Below are 16,484 nucleotides of genomic sequence, written 5' to 3'. Positions count from 1 at the left end.
CTTCCGCTCTTGCTCAACTGTCATATTTCCCTATCATCTATCTACATATCTCTCTATTATCTATCTCTTTGCGTGTGTTGTTATGTCTTGCTTGATACATCCCCAGAAGAACCTTGTGGAAATAAAAGTACTGTCACCCCTCTTTAGTCATCAAAGAGTAACACCTATAAACACAAATAAGGATTTGTTCAAAGCATAGAGGACCCGCACAGGCAGAAACTGGACTTCAGAGTCTCTGCTGCGGCCTGAGATACGTTGCTGTTCGTTGCTGTTCAGTTGTGTCCGATTCTCTGCGACCCCATGGATGTCACCCTCCAGGCTCCTCTGTCCATGGGATTCTCCAAGCAAGAATGCTGGAGTGGGTTGCCATTTCCTTTTCCAGGGCGTCTTTCTGACCCAGGGATTGAACCTAAGCCTCTTGCTTCTCCTGCACTGGCAGGTGGCTTCTTCACCACTGAGCCAGCACGGAGGCCCACGTTGTTTGTTACCATGGCTAAACTGTGACTTTTTAGAGCCGTGGCATTATTGCACAGTCCAGAGTCTCAGCTGTCAAGGGGGCGGGCTGACGCTAACATAGGTAGAGTCATAGGCTGAGTCCTAGGTTGAGTCACAGGGCTGGCGCTAACGCAGGTAGAATACGTTCTGTTCTGAATGCCAGCTCCATAACACTTTGTAACAGCTGGTTGGAGCTCTGCGTGGAGAAGGAGCGTGAGGCCCTAGGATGTGGTTGTTCAGTAATGTCAGCCATGAATCTAGGACCTCCCGTCCATATTTTTCATATAGTTTCCATCTCTGTTCTAAGACCACAAAAGGTGTTCGTCATGATAGGTGTCCATGCTGGCTTGTCCACTGAGTCATCATAATGATTCATGAGATTACTCATGAAAAAAGTGTCTGCAGAGATTTTGAAGTTTCGGGAAGCTGATTTTTGAACCAAACTTCCTCCTTAGTTGAATGAGGTTAATAAAATGTAGAGAGAGCCGTGAGGAAAGCTAACTGTAACGTCATTACCCATTTGAGTTATTTTCCCTCAAGGAGAGATGCTTGTTTCACTCTCCAGGGTGAACCACCTGCTGCCAAGGAAGGGTGGTTTCTCAAGCAGCTGTGGTTAGTAGTATGTTGTTTTGTATTGAAAAGCAAAAGCCTTCACTTCCATACAGATGCAAATACAATCAGATTAGCTTTATTTTAAGCTTTGATTACATTCTAGTTAATAAGAATATACTACAGTAAGCCAGTTTAACAGTCCAGCAAAATGCATTTCATTTTAGAACTGAGTATTGGAAGCCTTGGCAAATGCTGGGAGATTACTTAGTAGAGTTAGGTGTGAGGTGTCTGTGAAGGGGACTGGCTAATCCTCGTGGATTCCAGTGCTGAAGGCTCAGGAACCATCTCAAAAGCCTAGAAATGTGGTTGCAGAGACCATATATAATTCCCTTCTGACGTTTCCCCTGGTTCCTTCTCACTATTCATCTTTTCTTTCTTCTGCTAAGAATCACAATTTACTGACCTAAATCACACTCTAGGCATATCAATTTGGTAATCTGGACAAAAACAATCAGCCTTGCAGATACATATTTGGTCGCCTTGCCTGTTGGAACCTTAGAGCCGAATTCCAGTGACACCCGTGTCCTCTGTCATCGGCTGTACAGTAGCGCTGGCTGTTTGCGGGGTGGGGTCTGTATCAGCGTCTAGTACTTGCGTGCTGAGCTGAGGTCTCAACGTGGGTGATGTGAAGGATGAGAGAAATAGTGGCTGCCCTTCTACACATCTGGTCACTAAATCTGCCAGCTTCTCCAACTTGTTGGCTTTATTCTGTCTCTAAAACTGTACCTAGACCTGGGTCATTGTGCCAAGGAGATGCTTCCAGGGAGACAGGTGAAGTATAATCACTAATAAAGGAAGTTCATTCCTTATCCCCACTGTCCTAAGTCAGTCTGGTTAATTTCTAATACTACAGCCCCCAAAGGGTTAAAGTTAGGGCTATTGGTTCCTCCTGTTCTGGCCATGGTGTGACGCCTCCTATAAAAAGCACTACAACTACATTATTTCATAGATCTGAGTATCGCACCTGCCTCCTTATCTCGTCTTCGGGGATTAAGTTCCCCGCAAATGCGATTTGTTAATATGGAGCCACCTCTTCTCACAACGTAAATCTGTGAAATTTGGCAGGCGGTCGCTTTGCCGCAGGTGCAAGATGGAAGACCTTTCCCTGGCTTTGCCAAGAAGAAAAATGAAGCTGCACTCAATTCCTGGGGAAAATATTCTGATATGGAGGCTAAAACCTGATTCCAAGAAAGGGGAATAGAATTCTAGGGCCCAAATCATGTCCTTTCCTCCCGTTTGGGGAGTATGTGATCCCCAAAAGGCTGAGTAGGGGGATGAGAAGCCCTGTTTTACATGAGGCCACGTATTGAGCAAATCCCCAGGCAAAGGAAGTCCTCTGATGTTGGAGCTGCAGCCATTTGAGATGATAAATGATGACTTTTACTCTTATGAGCTCCGAGAGCCTAATTAGGCCTTAATTAAAGCTAATGCTCAGAATCCTTTGGAAGGTGGGGTGATTAAAAACTATCTTGCACATTGAACAGCCACACTGAAAAGCGCGCCTTTGAAATACACGCCGTCACCTCTCTGGGACCCTCTCCAGTCCTGTCCAGGGCTTCACAGCTAAGTTAAAGCAAGAGCTGACTACTTTTGCATTAGAACTTCCTCAGCCAAGACTACAAGAGGCCAGGTGCCTGGGTCCAGCTCGGCCCCCCGTGCGTCTACATCGAAGGTCGCCTCTGAATCTGCAAGTTCAGCTCGCCGTACACGTGCCTCAGCGAGTCGCTAGTCAGGCTGGCGATCAGCTTCCGGGGGCCGGAGACCCAGGGCCGACACAGCTCTTCCCACTGCACAGTGGCGTTGGGCCGGATTTCCCTGAAAGGATGGAAGAGGCAGGAAAGGTTTTACGCCCCAGAGAGGCAGATCGCGTTTCCCACTGTGATGGTCTGGGTCACCGGTGGTCTTTCTCTCAGTTGATGGTGACTGGAAGACAGAAGGGCCTGGTCGGCTGGTTTCCCAGTCACCACCCGATCAAGGCTCCTATCTGAGGCTCGGTCAGCCACAGCCCCACAGGTCATGGTTCCTTCCACTTGGATGCATCATTCTGCCTCCTGGCAGGCCTCTGCAGTAGCCTCATGAACATGACTGATCTCTCTCAGCTCATGTGGGGGCTAAAGCTCCCTCCTGGGATGGGACTTCTATCTGAATCTGCAGCTTCTAACTTATACTGAGGTCGTGATGCTCTTCATGCGTTCTGGCCAATCCCCTTGGGACAGACCTGTTCTTAGGCCCCGGATCTGGAGCACTGCCTGCCTGCCCTGTTATTCACGACCCTGCCTCACCCAGCGTGGGTCACTTGCCCACGCTTCTTGCTGTGGTATGTTTGTCATCTGTGGCCGGTGACCTGGGAAATGCCTCTGAGGCTTGGGGGCGTCTCTCTTTGGGGCTCCTCTAGGCATTGGTTTTGAGAATCTCGGTGTCTCTGTTAATTTGGCATTTGTTCTTTAGAAATGTGGCTATATACATGATCTCACTGAGTTACAGAAAAGCCAAATTATGTGATCAGTGCACACACATAGCCTACAAATGGGAGAATTTTTCCAACTCAGTATATTGATTTTATGATTGAAGCTTTGAAACACGCTGACCTCACCATGGGCTTCCTCACCTGTAAATGGTGGGCACTGTGAAATATTGAAGAGGATGTGGAGGGGTGAGCGAGCTGGGACTCACGTTGCACTTGGAACGATGGCAAGATCTGTCCAAATGCCACATATTAGATACATGCTGCTGCTGCCGTGTTATTACTGACTTATTATTTACCATCAGCTTTGGCCATTGTTTGCTCTGCCTGCACTCTCTGTGACAAAACTGAGGAAGGCTCTTCCTGCCTGGATGCAGAGAAACGGTTCTCTACCCTTCATTTAAATAGTCGTTTCAATACGAATATAGGTTTTTAGATATTTGTTTCTCAAGAGCAAACCCTGATTCATTCATTCCCTTTTCCTTTGTTTCCCCTAAGTGATCCATCAGGAACATTTTGTGAAATAGCTGTCTGGTTTAAGGATCTGGCCTAGGGCCATAGAAGGGAGGTAACCCCCTCAAATAGGAACTGTACCCCCGAGCTTCACTTCATTGAGTGACTTGTTGAACGTTAGTAGCGCAGTGTGCGACGCTTTGCGACCCCATGGACTGTAGCCCGCCAGGCTCCTCTGTCTGTGGGATTTCCCAGGCTAGAAGGCTGGGGTGGCTTCATTATTTGCCCTAATTCATCAGCTCACCCCCATAATGGTATTCATCCACGTACCCATGCCCGCTCATGAGTATCATCCAAGATACGCACAAAGAGACACCTCCATGTCAAAGTATGCATTTTCCTACAGACAAAGGCATGCATGCAGAAAGAAAAGAATCATCTCCCCATCTGGGTGAGTGGAGTAATACTGGAAGAGCCCTGTATTCCCAGGGATAGGTGTGGTGATAAATGACTCTCAGTAATGTGCTGAGCTATCAGGACGTGCCGGCCATTTATCATCCCGGACGCAGGCAGGCTTAGGGGATTATGATTACAGTAAACTGCAACTGTCTGTGCTTGTCCTCCATGTGTCCAGCGCTCTGTCCTACCTGAAAGATTCAAAATCTCAAACAAAGTGCAAAGTCGGGGAACTTTTCTCTCAAGATAACTTATGGAACCTGATCATTTTTTAAAGAGAAAAAAAATGCATCTGGAAGATGAATTCTTTGGTGTTCTGGAATTATCAAGAGCAGAAACTTGACAGCTGTGGGTCTCTGGGGGCAGCACCTCTGAGCATCCAAGGACGGCAAGAGGAGGCACAGAGAGAGGGTGAGGTGAATCGTCTTGGAGTAGAGTCGGCCGCGCCGAGTGGGCCACGGACACGGCACCACCTACTCCCCGCTCAGTTCTCTGCTCACCAGCACCCGCCTACCAGAGCCTCTGCTTGGAGCTCCAGACTCCCTGCCGCCTAGGGCCCTGGCAGGGGTGTGGATGGCCAAGTGGAGTGGGCACTCCCTTGACTATTCAAGGTGTGTATCTGAGAAAAGAATACAGCCCTGTGAAGGGTTCTGGTTGGTCCCAAAGAATCGCACTTGAAGAGCCCAAGTTGTTACACGGACCTGCCACTCTTTGATCGGGTTTTCACAGGACAGGGTGCACAGCTGTGTATCAGTCGTCTGACAAGATGGATGTGGGTGCTGGCTGGCTCCTGTCTTGCTTGTGAAAGTGTGAGGAGGGGAAACAGGGAAAGCAGTGGTCTCCCTAAAGTCCCAAGCCCAGCCTGGATCATAAAACATTTCCTCTGTTAACTTATTTCCAATTTCTGACATTCTCTGAGAAACAGAGCTTCCCTTGCTTCGCAGAGATCCACCCTCTGGACCTGTACTGCCATGAGAGACTGAGGACCGGGCTCTGCTACTGATGTGCTGTGGATCTCTGTGTTGAAGTGATTACTGATGGAGCCTAAGGCAGAGTGTGGTAGGACATTGCCTTGGGTCCACCATGTAGGGAATGTCCTCCTCCGTCCTTTCCCCAACTCAGCCCCCTTTACGCTTCCCCAGTGTCAGGTATTAGCCATAAGCAATGCACCTGGACTTCCCAGACGGCTCAATGAGGAGAACGAATCTGCCTGCCAACACAGGAGACCCCGGAGATATGGATTAGAGCCCTGGGGTGGGAAGGTCCCCTGGAGGAGGGCATGGCTACCCCCTCCAGTATTCTTGCCTGGAAAGTCCCATGGAAGAGGAGCCTGGTGGGCCACAGTCCACGGGGTTGCAAAGAGTCAGACACAGCTGAGCACACAGACACACCTAACGCCCTGGACACTCAACCCTCCGAGTCGTGTGTTTCCCCAGTTCTGGGTCTTTCTCCTCTAATGCACAGGTTGCCTCTTTTCTTGCACTGGCTTGAGACCAAGGTGGGATTCTTGCACAGCCACAGTGTCAAGGTGGCAGGAGGCTCTGGTACCCTCAGATGAAGCTTGTGGGGTTACTGTTGGAGGAGGAAAAATTGGCTCCAGCAGGGGGCTGCTTTGAAGAAGAAACGTGTTTCACTTTGCCTGAGCGATTCTTGCATCTGAGTCGAGTGGGAAGGTGTGAGAACGGGTGAGCGAGACTGTCGTTTCTGACGAAAGTGGGGCACGCTCCTCTGACCTCTTCCGCTAGCTGGTGTTGATTTCTAATTTAATTCCTTTTTTTTTTTTTTTTTTTTGCAGCTTCCCTATTAGCATAGAAAGGTTGTTATATTTTGTGCTGGTTTTTTTTTTTTTAAATTAAAGCACTCAAACTATTTTCTCTGTTATTTCTTGCATCTGCCGGCATCAGGCCCGTCTTAAATGCTCAGATGCAGAAGCTGTGAGTGCTGTGATTCAACAGAAATGCAGTCTTCAGGGGGCACATCGTCTTAAAGACGTCTCAGAGAGGGTGAAGGAGGGCCTTGCTCTTGTCTTACAGACTCAGAGTCCTCCACAAAGGGTGCTGGGGAAATTCCTCACATATCTGGGTCATAAGGCAGTTTCCACATACCTCCACCTCTCTCTCTGCCTTAGAAGGTCACCCCACAGGAAATATGCCGGACTGATTGATGCTGACGGGGCCTTATTTGCAGGAGAAATGAAAGTAATAAACCTCCAAGATTGGGGTCCATTCTGGGCGTCACACTTTAAGAGGAGCACTGACAAACTGGAGGATGTGGGCGAGGGAGGGAGTTGAAACCGCCTTAGGGGTGAGAATAAAGCTGGGGAGGAAAAAGGAAGACGCGGGAAGATCAGACAGCGGTTTGCAGACATTTCCAAGCCATTAGGTGGGAGACAAATGTACCTTCTTCTCTGTTCGGGTCCAGATGACAGATTTAGGTACACTGGTAGGACTGAAAGGTGGAATTGTTTTCTAGCCACTAGAGCTATCTGACCACGGAATGGACTGTCTTGTCTGTGACACTCTTTGTCACCAGAAGTCACAGAAGCTGAGACCTGTAGGCACAGTCCGATGGTGTGAGGTGTGCCAAAAGCAGGCCTCCCAGCAACGGGCCTGGGGCGGTTGTTGGTCCCCTAAATGGGAAACCAAGTCTAGAACTCTCTGCTGTTGTTCAGTTGATAAGTCGTGTCCGACTCTTTGTGACCTCATGGACTGCAGCTGGCCAGGCTCCTCTGTCCTCCACTCTCTCCTGGAGTTTGCTCAAATTCGTGTCCACTGAGTTGGTGATGCTATCTAATCATCTCATCCTCTGCCAGCCCCTTCTCCTTTTGCCTTCAATCTTTCCCAGCATCAGGGTCTTTCCCAGCATCAGAACTCTCTAGGCTCACCTTTTTTTTTTCCTAGTGAAAGCAAGAGTTCTAGAGAGTGCTCGGATTGGTAAGATCTTGGAGTAGGGTTGGAAAGAAAGGACTCCTGCCTGGGTCCTAACTCATGACACCTGGCTCATAGTGGGAACTCTGTAAATACTAGGAGAACAAGGCAGTTTACAAAACTCTTGACTTTGGGGATCTGGAGTCAGCCAACCTACTTCTGGATGCAAGCTTACTTCTACACACTGTACAACTTGGGACAAACCAGTCAGTCTCTCAAAGCTTCAGATTTCTCCACTGCCAAAGGGAGCTAATAACAGTACCCACCCCATTAGAGTGGTTTTAAGACCTGAATGACGGTGCTCGTCAAACCAACACCCCAAGCCCCACGGACTTGTAAATAAGGAGGTAGCGGCTTCTCAGACATGTGAGTTGGATGTGAGTTGGGAAAAGATGCAGAAAGAGGAACTTCCCACAATCCTACCCCATGTCCCCACCTCCCCCAGTGCTCACCGGAACATCCTCCTCAAGGGTTTCGTCACTCCAGGACCATCCAGGCGGATCCAGACATTGCGCAGAGTTTCTTTTAAAGGATTGGTGAACTCAACCGTCACCACCATGTCGGAACCCACGACCTGAGCACCACGGACCTGAGGAGCGAGTTGGGGGAGAAAGAAGCATGTTAGCCGCACACAAAGCCTCTTTCTGCACCCTTATATCTTTACCCATCTTTGCCTTTCCTTCTGTTTTACAGCATGGCCATTTTTTGGCAAAGGAGCCAATGTGATGAGGATATTGCTTTGACTGGGGGATACTTGTTGAGAGAAAGACGGAAAATTGCTAATTAGAATCACAGTCTTTTCCTCATTATGAAAACCACCCTAATTAGAGTTCGGGTTAACAACCTCGGCCACTGGCTGTTCCCAGCAGCAGGAAGTGGAAGTGCACTCAGGGTAGCAACAGCTTTCGGCGGCCAGGGAGGACAGGTGGACTCTGCTCCTGGAAGGGGTTCTGGTTTCCCGCCAGGACGGGAGGGATCCCTGAGTTCAGGAGGAAGAACACGCTCCTGGAGGTACTTGACAAAGAAATACATCCAAGGAGGGAGTCCTCATCATTGAAGAGGAGAATCTGAATGCTACAGTAGGCAAAAAGAGACTTTTCCTCCCCAGTCTGGATAGCTGAAGCTAGAAGGCTGTCTGGGGTGAGTTTACGTATCACAAGCCTCAGATGTACTGGGTGTGTTCCAGACATGTACACATTGCTATATTCAAAATGGATAACCAGCAAGGACCTACGGGACAGCACCGGGAGCTCTGCTCAATGCTATGTGGCTGCCTGGATGGGAGGGGAGTTGGGGGAGAGTGGATGCGTGTACGTGTATGGCTGAGAGCCCCTTTGCTGCTCCCCTGAAAGCATCACAACAGTGTTAACTGGCTACACGTCAATAAAAACAAAAAGTTGTAAAGAAAGAAGCACTTTCTTTTGCACACACTTGGGTATGTGGCAAAGTGGCCAGAGTTCCATGACAGCTTCAAGCCTCACTAGCTGTGAAGTCTTGTAAGGTCTCAACCTTTCTGAGACTCAGTTTTCTGAAACAAGGTGGCCGTTCCTATGGGGTAATCGTTGTAGAACGCTATTATTAGGGTTGGTGTTAGTATTATTTTGGTTCTTACACCGTGTTCACGATGTATATAGTACTGCACACTTGGGACTGTCTGCTTTCCCAACACTGACACCAGGTGCTGGAAAATGGCGAGGGAGCATTTGTGTGTTGGTTTAGGGGCTTAGTATGCCAAATGGAGGGATCTGTGCAAACTCTAAATTACTGGGGAACAAGATAATAAGACTAGTTCTTCCCTCCTAGGAAAGGATCAGCTAACACGATGCATGGCTCAAGACATTACAGGCTCACTTACATCGCTCGGGTCGGCAGCGCTTGGGTACTTTACTATATTCACTTTGTCTTAGCCCACTTTCAACTCCAGCATCTAGCTGGTGTCCAGTAAATATGTGCTATATTAAATCAACTGCTTAAAAAGGAAATGTATGGGTTGTTTGAGTTTTCCATGTAGCAACCTAGCCATTATACTACGTTATTTCTTTAAGCAGTGTATAACATAGGAAAAGTCAAATGGAAATGAGCCTTGCTAGAACAGAGAGAAAAAGGAGAGACTTTGCCCCAAGAAGAAGATTCTCCCTTATGGACTCTGCTGCTACTGCTAAGTCACTTCAGTCGTGCCCAACTCTGTGCGACCCCATAGACAGCAGCCCACCAGGCTCCTCCATCCTTGGGATTTTCCAGGCAAGAGTACTGGAGTGGGTTCTAGTGAGTAGTGATAGTGAAAGCGTTAGTCGTTCAGTCATGTACGACTCTTCTGCGACCCCATGGACTGTAGCCTGCCAGGCTCCTCTGTCCATGGAAATTCTCAGGCAAGAATCCTGGAGTGGGTTGCCATTCCTTTCTCCAGGGGATCTTCCCAACCCAGGGATTGAACCTGGGAGACTAGAGTGAAGGGTAAAACCTTATGACTTTACTCTTTGGGACGCATTGATAACTAAAATTATAAATAAAAATCTATAAGAAAAATGAAAATTGTAGCCAATTCTCCATGGTTATTACTTTCAAATCTTGACCCCCTGTGGTGGGATGGGTGGAGAGCTGGAAAGAGGAGTCAGGGGTGAAGCGGGCTTGGATGATGGTGGAGAGGACAGCAGGTGGTGTCACGCGAAGCACGGACTGTGTGCCAAGCAGTGTCCTCAGCGGTCCTCAACCTGGCATGCACAGCAGAACGCAAAGCTGGTCGCATCTGGGGAAGCTGAACCTGTGGATTTGGATTTTGGTTTCTGTAGGTGTTCTGGAACCAAGCCCCATGGGTACTAAGGGATGGATGTATAAAAGTGTATTATTGGAATACTTTACGTAGAATCTTTGGTTTAATTCTCAAGTTCATCCAACATATTTTTCCTAAGGAAAAAAAAAAATCTCGGAACACTTTTTGGTTTCTAAAAATAGAGGATAAAGATAACATTTACAAAAGCTGTCTAAATTGAAGAAAGTAGAACCGCTTCAGAGACACTACTGGCGAAAGCATTTGCTATGATCACTTTGATTTTGGAGGAAAAATACTTTGGAGCCGTCTGCTTTCTTTGCGGCATGATACTACAATTACAGGGGCAACCCCTTAGAAAACCCTGACTGCAGCTACTGCCCCTCCCTTCTACAAACACAGCGACAACGCAGGACGCATGCACCTTGCAGGTGGCTTTAGGGGGCCCATCACAGGCCAGGGCGGCTGTGGCCTCAGGGGCCTGGTGGTCTCCAGGTTAAGGACCCTTTACACACGGGTAGGCTAGCTCTACAGGAAAAGCCTTCTGCTGTGGCAAGTGGGTCACAGGTGACTGATGGCAGAGATAGGGGGATTTAGTATTTGAAAGATTGGCCCAGTGTCTGGGCCTTCAGAGACGGGCTGCAGGTCTGAGTATGATTAGAATATGAAGTCTTAGATAATTTCATGTATTGTGCCTAATCAGTTTGCTCCTATATGTGGTCTCTGTTATTAGCTGCTGGAGGGGTACATAAATAAGTACTTCTCAGCCTCGCCTGATACTGGAGCAAGGAGCAGGCTGCGATGAAAGGAGGGGCCCTTCTCAGATTGTGGAGAGTTTCTTCTGCAATTGACAAAGATCCCAGCGTCCCTTTCCTGACATTTGTCTCCTGCCCCTGGAATTTAAACGTCTTCAGCCTGACTGCTGAGAAGACAATGAAATTTAGAAACTCAAACCAAATCGAACATTAAAAACCCAACATTCAACATCACCGTCTTCTGCTTAGGCAGTATTTCCTCCTCCTTTTGAGGAAAACGGAGAATATACGTAGGATTTTCATAGCATGTATTGGTTTACACGATGTGCCATGCACAGCGTATTTTCACTGTACAGATGACCAGCCGTTACTTGGACCAGGGGGCAGGACGAAGCATACCGTCATCCTCAGTGACAGCAAGCACTTCTGTGCTCCGATTTTTCCCAATATTCCATTGAAAGCATTTCCGTTTTTTATGTTGACATAAAATATGGTACTTTTTCAAGTTAAACACAATTCACCAATATTGACATACTGAGTCTTTGTTGTTCTTTTTTTTTCATGATAAAGATCAATATTCTGATTCTTTGGTAAACAAGAAAGTTACTAACACACACACACACACACACACACACACACACACACACACAAACTTTTGGGAAAGAACTACTTTTTAGGAAATCACAAGATCTCTTCCATGGAGTATATGCTTTACAATATATATATATATAGCTATACTCAAAATCAAAACTGAAATGAAGGAAAAGTTTGACAAAGAATGAACCTAGTTGTCAGTATAATTCACGTGATTATTAGCTCACCTCATAGTGCTTACTTCAGGTGCTGCCAGGCACGTCTTCCATGACTTATCACCGGAAAATGAACTTTTCCCTCCTCCCACTGCGGGGGGCATCATCACTGCTGGTAATAAGCGGTTGCTTGTTTGTGAACCACACTCACCAACACCACCAGGGCTGTTTCTCTCTAGCCCAGCTGAATTGGCATAGACTAAATATGCAAATGGTTTTACAACAGTCAGCCACGGTTCCAAGACTGTCCAGTATGGTATCTGCCAGCCCCATGGGGCTATTTAAATGTTTAAATGAATTTAAATTAAATTAAGTAAAAACTCAGTTCCTCACTTGTACGAGCTGCAGTTCAAGTCCTCAGCCAGCTACACGTGTCCAGTGGCTCTCGTACTGAATGGTGCATATTTAGGGCATTCCAGTAATTAGGGAACATCCTACTGGGCTTCCCGTGTAGCTCAGTTGGTGAAGAATCTGCCTACAGCTCAGGAGACCCGGGTTCGATTCTTGGGTTGGGAAGATCTCCTGGAGAAGGCAACGGCAACCCACCCCAGTGTTCTTGCCTGGAGAATCCCATGGACTGTAGCCTGCCAGGCTCCCCTGCCCATGGGATCGCAAGAGTTGGACACGACTCAGCGAGTAAACCACCACCACCACCATCTCCTGGACAATGCTGATGTAAGGGAATTACTTACATTAACTCATTTAATCCTCACAACCCTATGAAGGAGATGAGGCAAGTGAGGCCCAGAGAAGTGAAGGGACCTGTTCCAGGTCACACAGCAAGTGGGGGACAGGCTGGTGCCAGAGTCCCTGCCTCCCGCCTCTGCACGACTCTGCACGACTCTGCCTCGCAATGACAGGGCAGCCCCACACGGCACGTCCAGTGTCCACACAGTGATGCAGGCGCCCTGCTCACCGCGTCACTCCCTGTATCTTGGGTGATCCTCTGTGGACTCGGCGGTGGGCAGTAACATTATCCTCATTCTACTGACTCGAAATGAAAACACTGAAGAGAAACAAAATGCCCGCATTACAGACCCTGGATGTCGGCAGGATCCAGATCGGAATCTAGGTCTTTCTGACACCAGGGCATTCATCTTTAATCGCTGCTCACCTTGTCATCTCTGACAGCAGAGGGGCAAAAATAGCACCTTCCTTCTTCGCTGAAAGGAGTCTATTTCCTGAAATCCACCGAAGAGTCATTTGCAGTATTAGCTTGTGCCGTCGCTGAACGGCCAGTGGAACTCGGTGACTACAACTTGATCCTGAACTACATTTGAAAACACGTACGCAACTCAACTCCTTCTTTCTGACTTTACAGCGGAAGAATCAGATCTCTATGCCAGAGTCAAATGTGGCAAGGTAACCCTGGGGCTCTGACACAGCTGTCTTACTTGACAATAACAGTCTTCTCTAAGTGGGGTAAAGATAGAGTTATCATTTCAAAGAACTAGTAACTCAGCACAGTGCGATCGTATGACGCAGTAGACGAGGTTCCTTTTCCTTGATGTTCTACTTTGCCTGTGTGGCTGTTTTTAAGAATAAAAAATAGTGAGCAGGAATGCAGAGAGAACACATTGGAGGCAGCCCAGCTACCCGCGGCTCTCACTTTCCTTCTCAAACCTACACTGAGAAGGAGCTGGAGAGGCACGCCCCACAGTGGAGCCCTCGGGGTGCGTGCTCCTGGCCGTGGGGTGCCGACGGCCTGACCCTCCGGGACCGGCAGAGGATGGAGAGAGACGCAGCTACCTGAGCCAGTGAAGCCAAGGCTGGTCTGGACCCTCCCGGGTCCCAGAATATCGATCAATCAGAATACTGATCTGGGCTTCACCTGCTCGGAGCCAGTCAGGGTGGGCCCTCATGCGGACTTTGATCTCTCTCTACAGGGGGGGTCAGGGCAGTGCTGAGGAGACCCCTGCTGGGGATGAGCCAGAGACAGAGACCACCGTGGGCAAGCTGAGGGGAAGGCGGGCTGCCCTCGGCATCTGAAGACCGGCGGCTGCCGCTGTGTGTCCCCGGGCCAGTCACTTGGCTTCTCTGGGCCTCGGTTTCTTACGAGGTTCCTAGGAGGATTCCGCGTGATACTGTGTGCAGCAGAGCATCTGAGACACGGCCTTTCTTGACTCTAAACATTGTGGAGGTTCAAAGGGAGACCGCGTTGCCAGGGCCACCATGAGAACTTTCTAGTCCACACTTTCCCCGTGGGGAGGGACGTGGGTTTGGGTTCTCGGGGGCCGAAGCTGAGAAGCACACGGGAGAGAAGGCAGCAGCTTCCACCGGCGCCTTCCAAAGGGATGTGGGGAAGCCCACCCAGCCGCCTTGCCCTGCCGCCCGCTGCAGGGCCACGCGTGACAGGGCTGCGTCCTGGTGACCGGGACCCGTACCGGCAGAGTCGCGGAGAAACCGTGGGAGGCTGGGAGGGGAGAAGGGTTAGGGTTTGGGGTTGGGAATAATTAGAGCTCAGAGTTTTGCTTGTTTTTGTTTTCTTTTTTTGCCTTGATGGAAATTTCCAGGTATTTGGGCTCCCACAAGAACAAACCGCAGTTGAGTCTCACAATTTGCCTGGTGGCTGTCCAGCATCTGGGGGACACTAGTTAGTCCTCAGGGGGCTCCCCAGTTTGGATAAAGATTATGAACTGGGATGTTGGGGTGCCAGCTTCAGCAGCCACCACGGCCCCCAGGCCCGCCTGGCTCTTTTCTGGTTACAATCAGGGCTTCCAAGAGCGCTGGCAGGAGGCAGGCGAGGAGGATGCTATGGGTGACCTCAGGTGAGTGGTGGCCCCCAGGGGGAACACAGGGGTTGTTAAGAGAAACTAAGAGAGCATCTTGATTCTGGAGTCATCTGGGCGAGCAGCCAGCCCCGAGCTTCTGTGCTTGTTAGGAGAGGGAGCCCCTCTCCCCTGGCACGCATTCCTCATTCACAGGAGGGGACGGGTTCTGCTGGTGTTTGAGGACGTTCTACAGCCGCTGCAGGACGCTCCTACGAGATGACCCTAAGGAGGCGGTGGGACCTGAGCTGTTTTCAATGGCACTGGGAGGGGTCCGTTTCCCAGATACTGCGAGGAGGTCTTAGCAGGAGGTCTGAGACGTGTGACCACCTCTCCTCGCCCACCTCCGCCACTAAGGTCTCCTCCACGCTCTTTGGGACAGGCCTCTCTCTCAGGACAGTCCCACAGGGAACCGCACATATGCTCAACACCCAGGGCTCAGGTCCGATGCCGCCAGGCGAGCGTTACCTACCCCCTAGCCCTGGGCCCTGCCGCCTGGAGCACTTCTCTGTGTGGGATCCCAGTGCAGAGAGGACGGGGCGGGGCGGGAGCGGACTCTTGCCGGCAACCACCAGGTCCTGGCCCGGGCTGAGCGCTCAGAAACAGCACACACTCAGTCCCCGGCAATGCTGTGTTTATACATGATTCTGATTGATAAGATTACAGCTGTCGTTCAGTCGCACAGTTGTGCCAGATTCTAGGCGACCCCAGGGACCATAGCCCGCCAAGCTCCTCTCTCCTTGGGATTTCCCAGGCAAGAATACTGGAGTGGGTTGCCATTTCCACCTCCAGCGGGTCTTCCCAGGGATCAAACCTACGTCCCCTACCTCGGCAGGTGGGTTCCTTACCGCTTGGCCACCCCATTGTACCTTTACCGTGACAGAGGGACCATGTTCAGCTCTTCGTGAGAGTTGCTTCTATTATCCCTCCCAGCAGCCTACAGGTCAGCGATATTACTGGACCCTTACACAGCTGAGGTGTCAAGGAACTGACCCAAAGCTGCCCAGGTAGGATGAGGAACCCGGGGATCCGGCCATCCAAGCCCCCGTGCTCTGGGGCTTCTCCACAAAAGGTGTTCTTGCTCTGGTTGACCTGGGTGAGGACGTGAACCTTGGGACCCTTCTCTGCTCTCTGAGACCGGGGGAAGCCCCAGTACAGTACTCCAGGTCCTGCACCAGCCTCCACCCTGCAGGCCAGCTGAATCCCCTGTGCTGCCCTCTCCTCTCCCCCAAATAGCCCTTCATTAACCCTGGTAGCTCAGCTGGTAGAGAATCTGCCTGCAATGCAGGAGACCTGGGTTCAATCCCTGGGTTGGCAAGATCCCCCAGAGAAGGGAAAGGCTACTCACTCCAGTGTTCTGGCCTGGAGAATTCCCTGGACTGTATAGTCCATAGGGTCCCAAAGAGTTGGATACAACTGAGTGACTTTCACTTCAACCATCAAAATGCTGAAGAATCTTTTCCTGACTTAAAGCCTCTTACAACAATCAACACATGGGAAGGCAGAGGAAAATTCTACATCCGATTTTAATAAAATATACTTTTCTCATCAAAATATTTTGATAGCTTGGGAAAAGAGATATGCACTCATTAAAGTTTAATGACTGTCTCTCCTGCCGTTTTCCATATGAGGCTCGCACACTGTGACTCACGCGTGGTGGGTGCAGGGAACAGTTAACTGGGAGCATGATTTAACCCAGTTCCCATCTCTGCGGTCACAGGAGACATGAGCGATATGGTCACATGCGAGATGGGGTTCTTAGGTGGCAAGGACGTGTCCACTGGCCTGAGCGCTTTGGTTGACTTGATGTGGATCCAGACAGGCGGGCCCCATCGTGGTCCAGGTTGGTCTCTATTCGCTCCAGAAAGGAGGGGGTGGGCAAGAACAGTTGCAAACTTGCCCTCAGGCAGCTCCAGCCCTGAGGCTGAGCCGGGGTGCCCAGGAGACAGACCTCTGGGCACAGGCTTGAAGAGAAAAG

At 49.7% G+C, this 16,484-nt stretch overlaps 1 protein-coding gene across 1 annotated transcript in view; it reads right to left on the bottom strand.

Annotated features, from left to right (window-relative positions):
• Window positions 1-1,161: 1,161 nt before the first annotated feature.
• F13A1 (coagulation factor XIII A chain) overlaps window positions 1,162-16,484 on the bottom strand; it is a 140,787-nt gene continuing 125,464 nt past the window's right edge. The window contains exons 14-15 of the mRNA XM_004019144.6: window positions 7,860-7,996; window positions 1,162-2,922 (exon numbers count right to left, since the gene is read on the bottom strand). Coding sequence (XP_004019193.1) covers window positions 2,769-2,922; window positions 7,860-7,996 — 291 coding nt within the window. The 3' untranslated portion in view covers window positions 1,162-2,768. The remainder of the gene's footprint in view (window positions 2,923-7,859; window positions 7,997-16,484) is intronic.

Source organism: Ovis aries, chromosome 20 (genome assembly GCF_016772045.2).
Source record: "Ovis aries strain OAR_USU_Benz2616 breed Rambouillet chromosome 20, ARS-UI_Ramb_v3.0, whole genome shotgun sequence".
NCBI classification, from domain to species: domain Eukaryota; kingdom Metazoa; phylum Chordata; class Mammalia; order Artiodactyla; family Bovidae; genus Ovis; species Ovis aries.
Note: the sequence above shows the minus strand (reverse complement) of the source record. Positions and strands in the feature narration are given on the sequence as shown.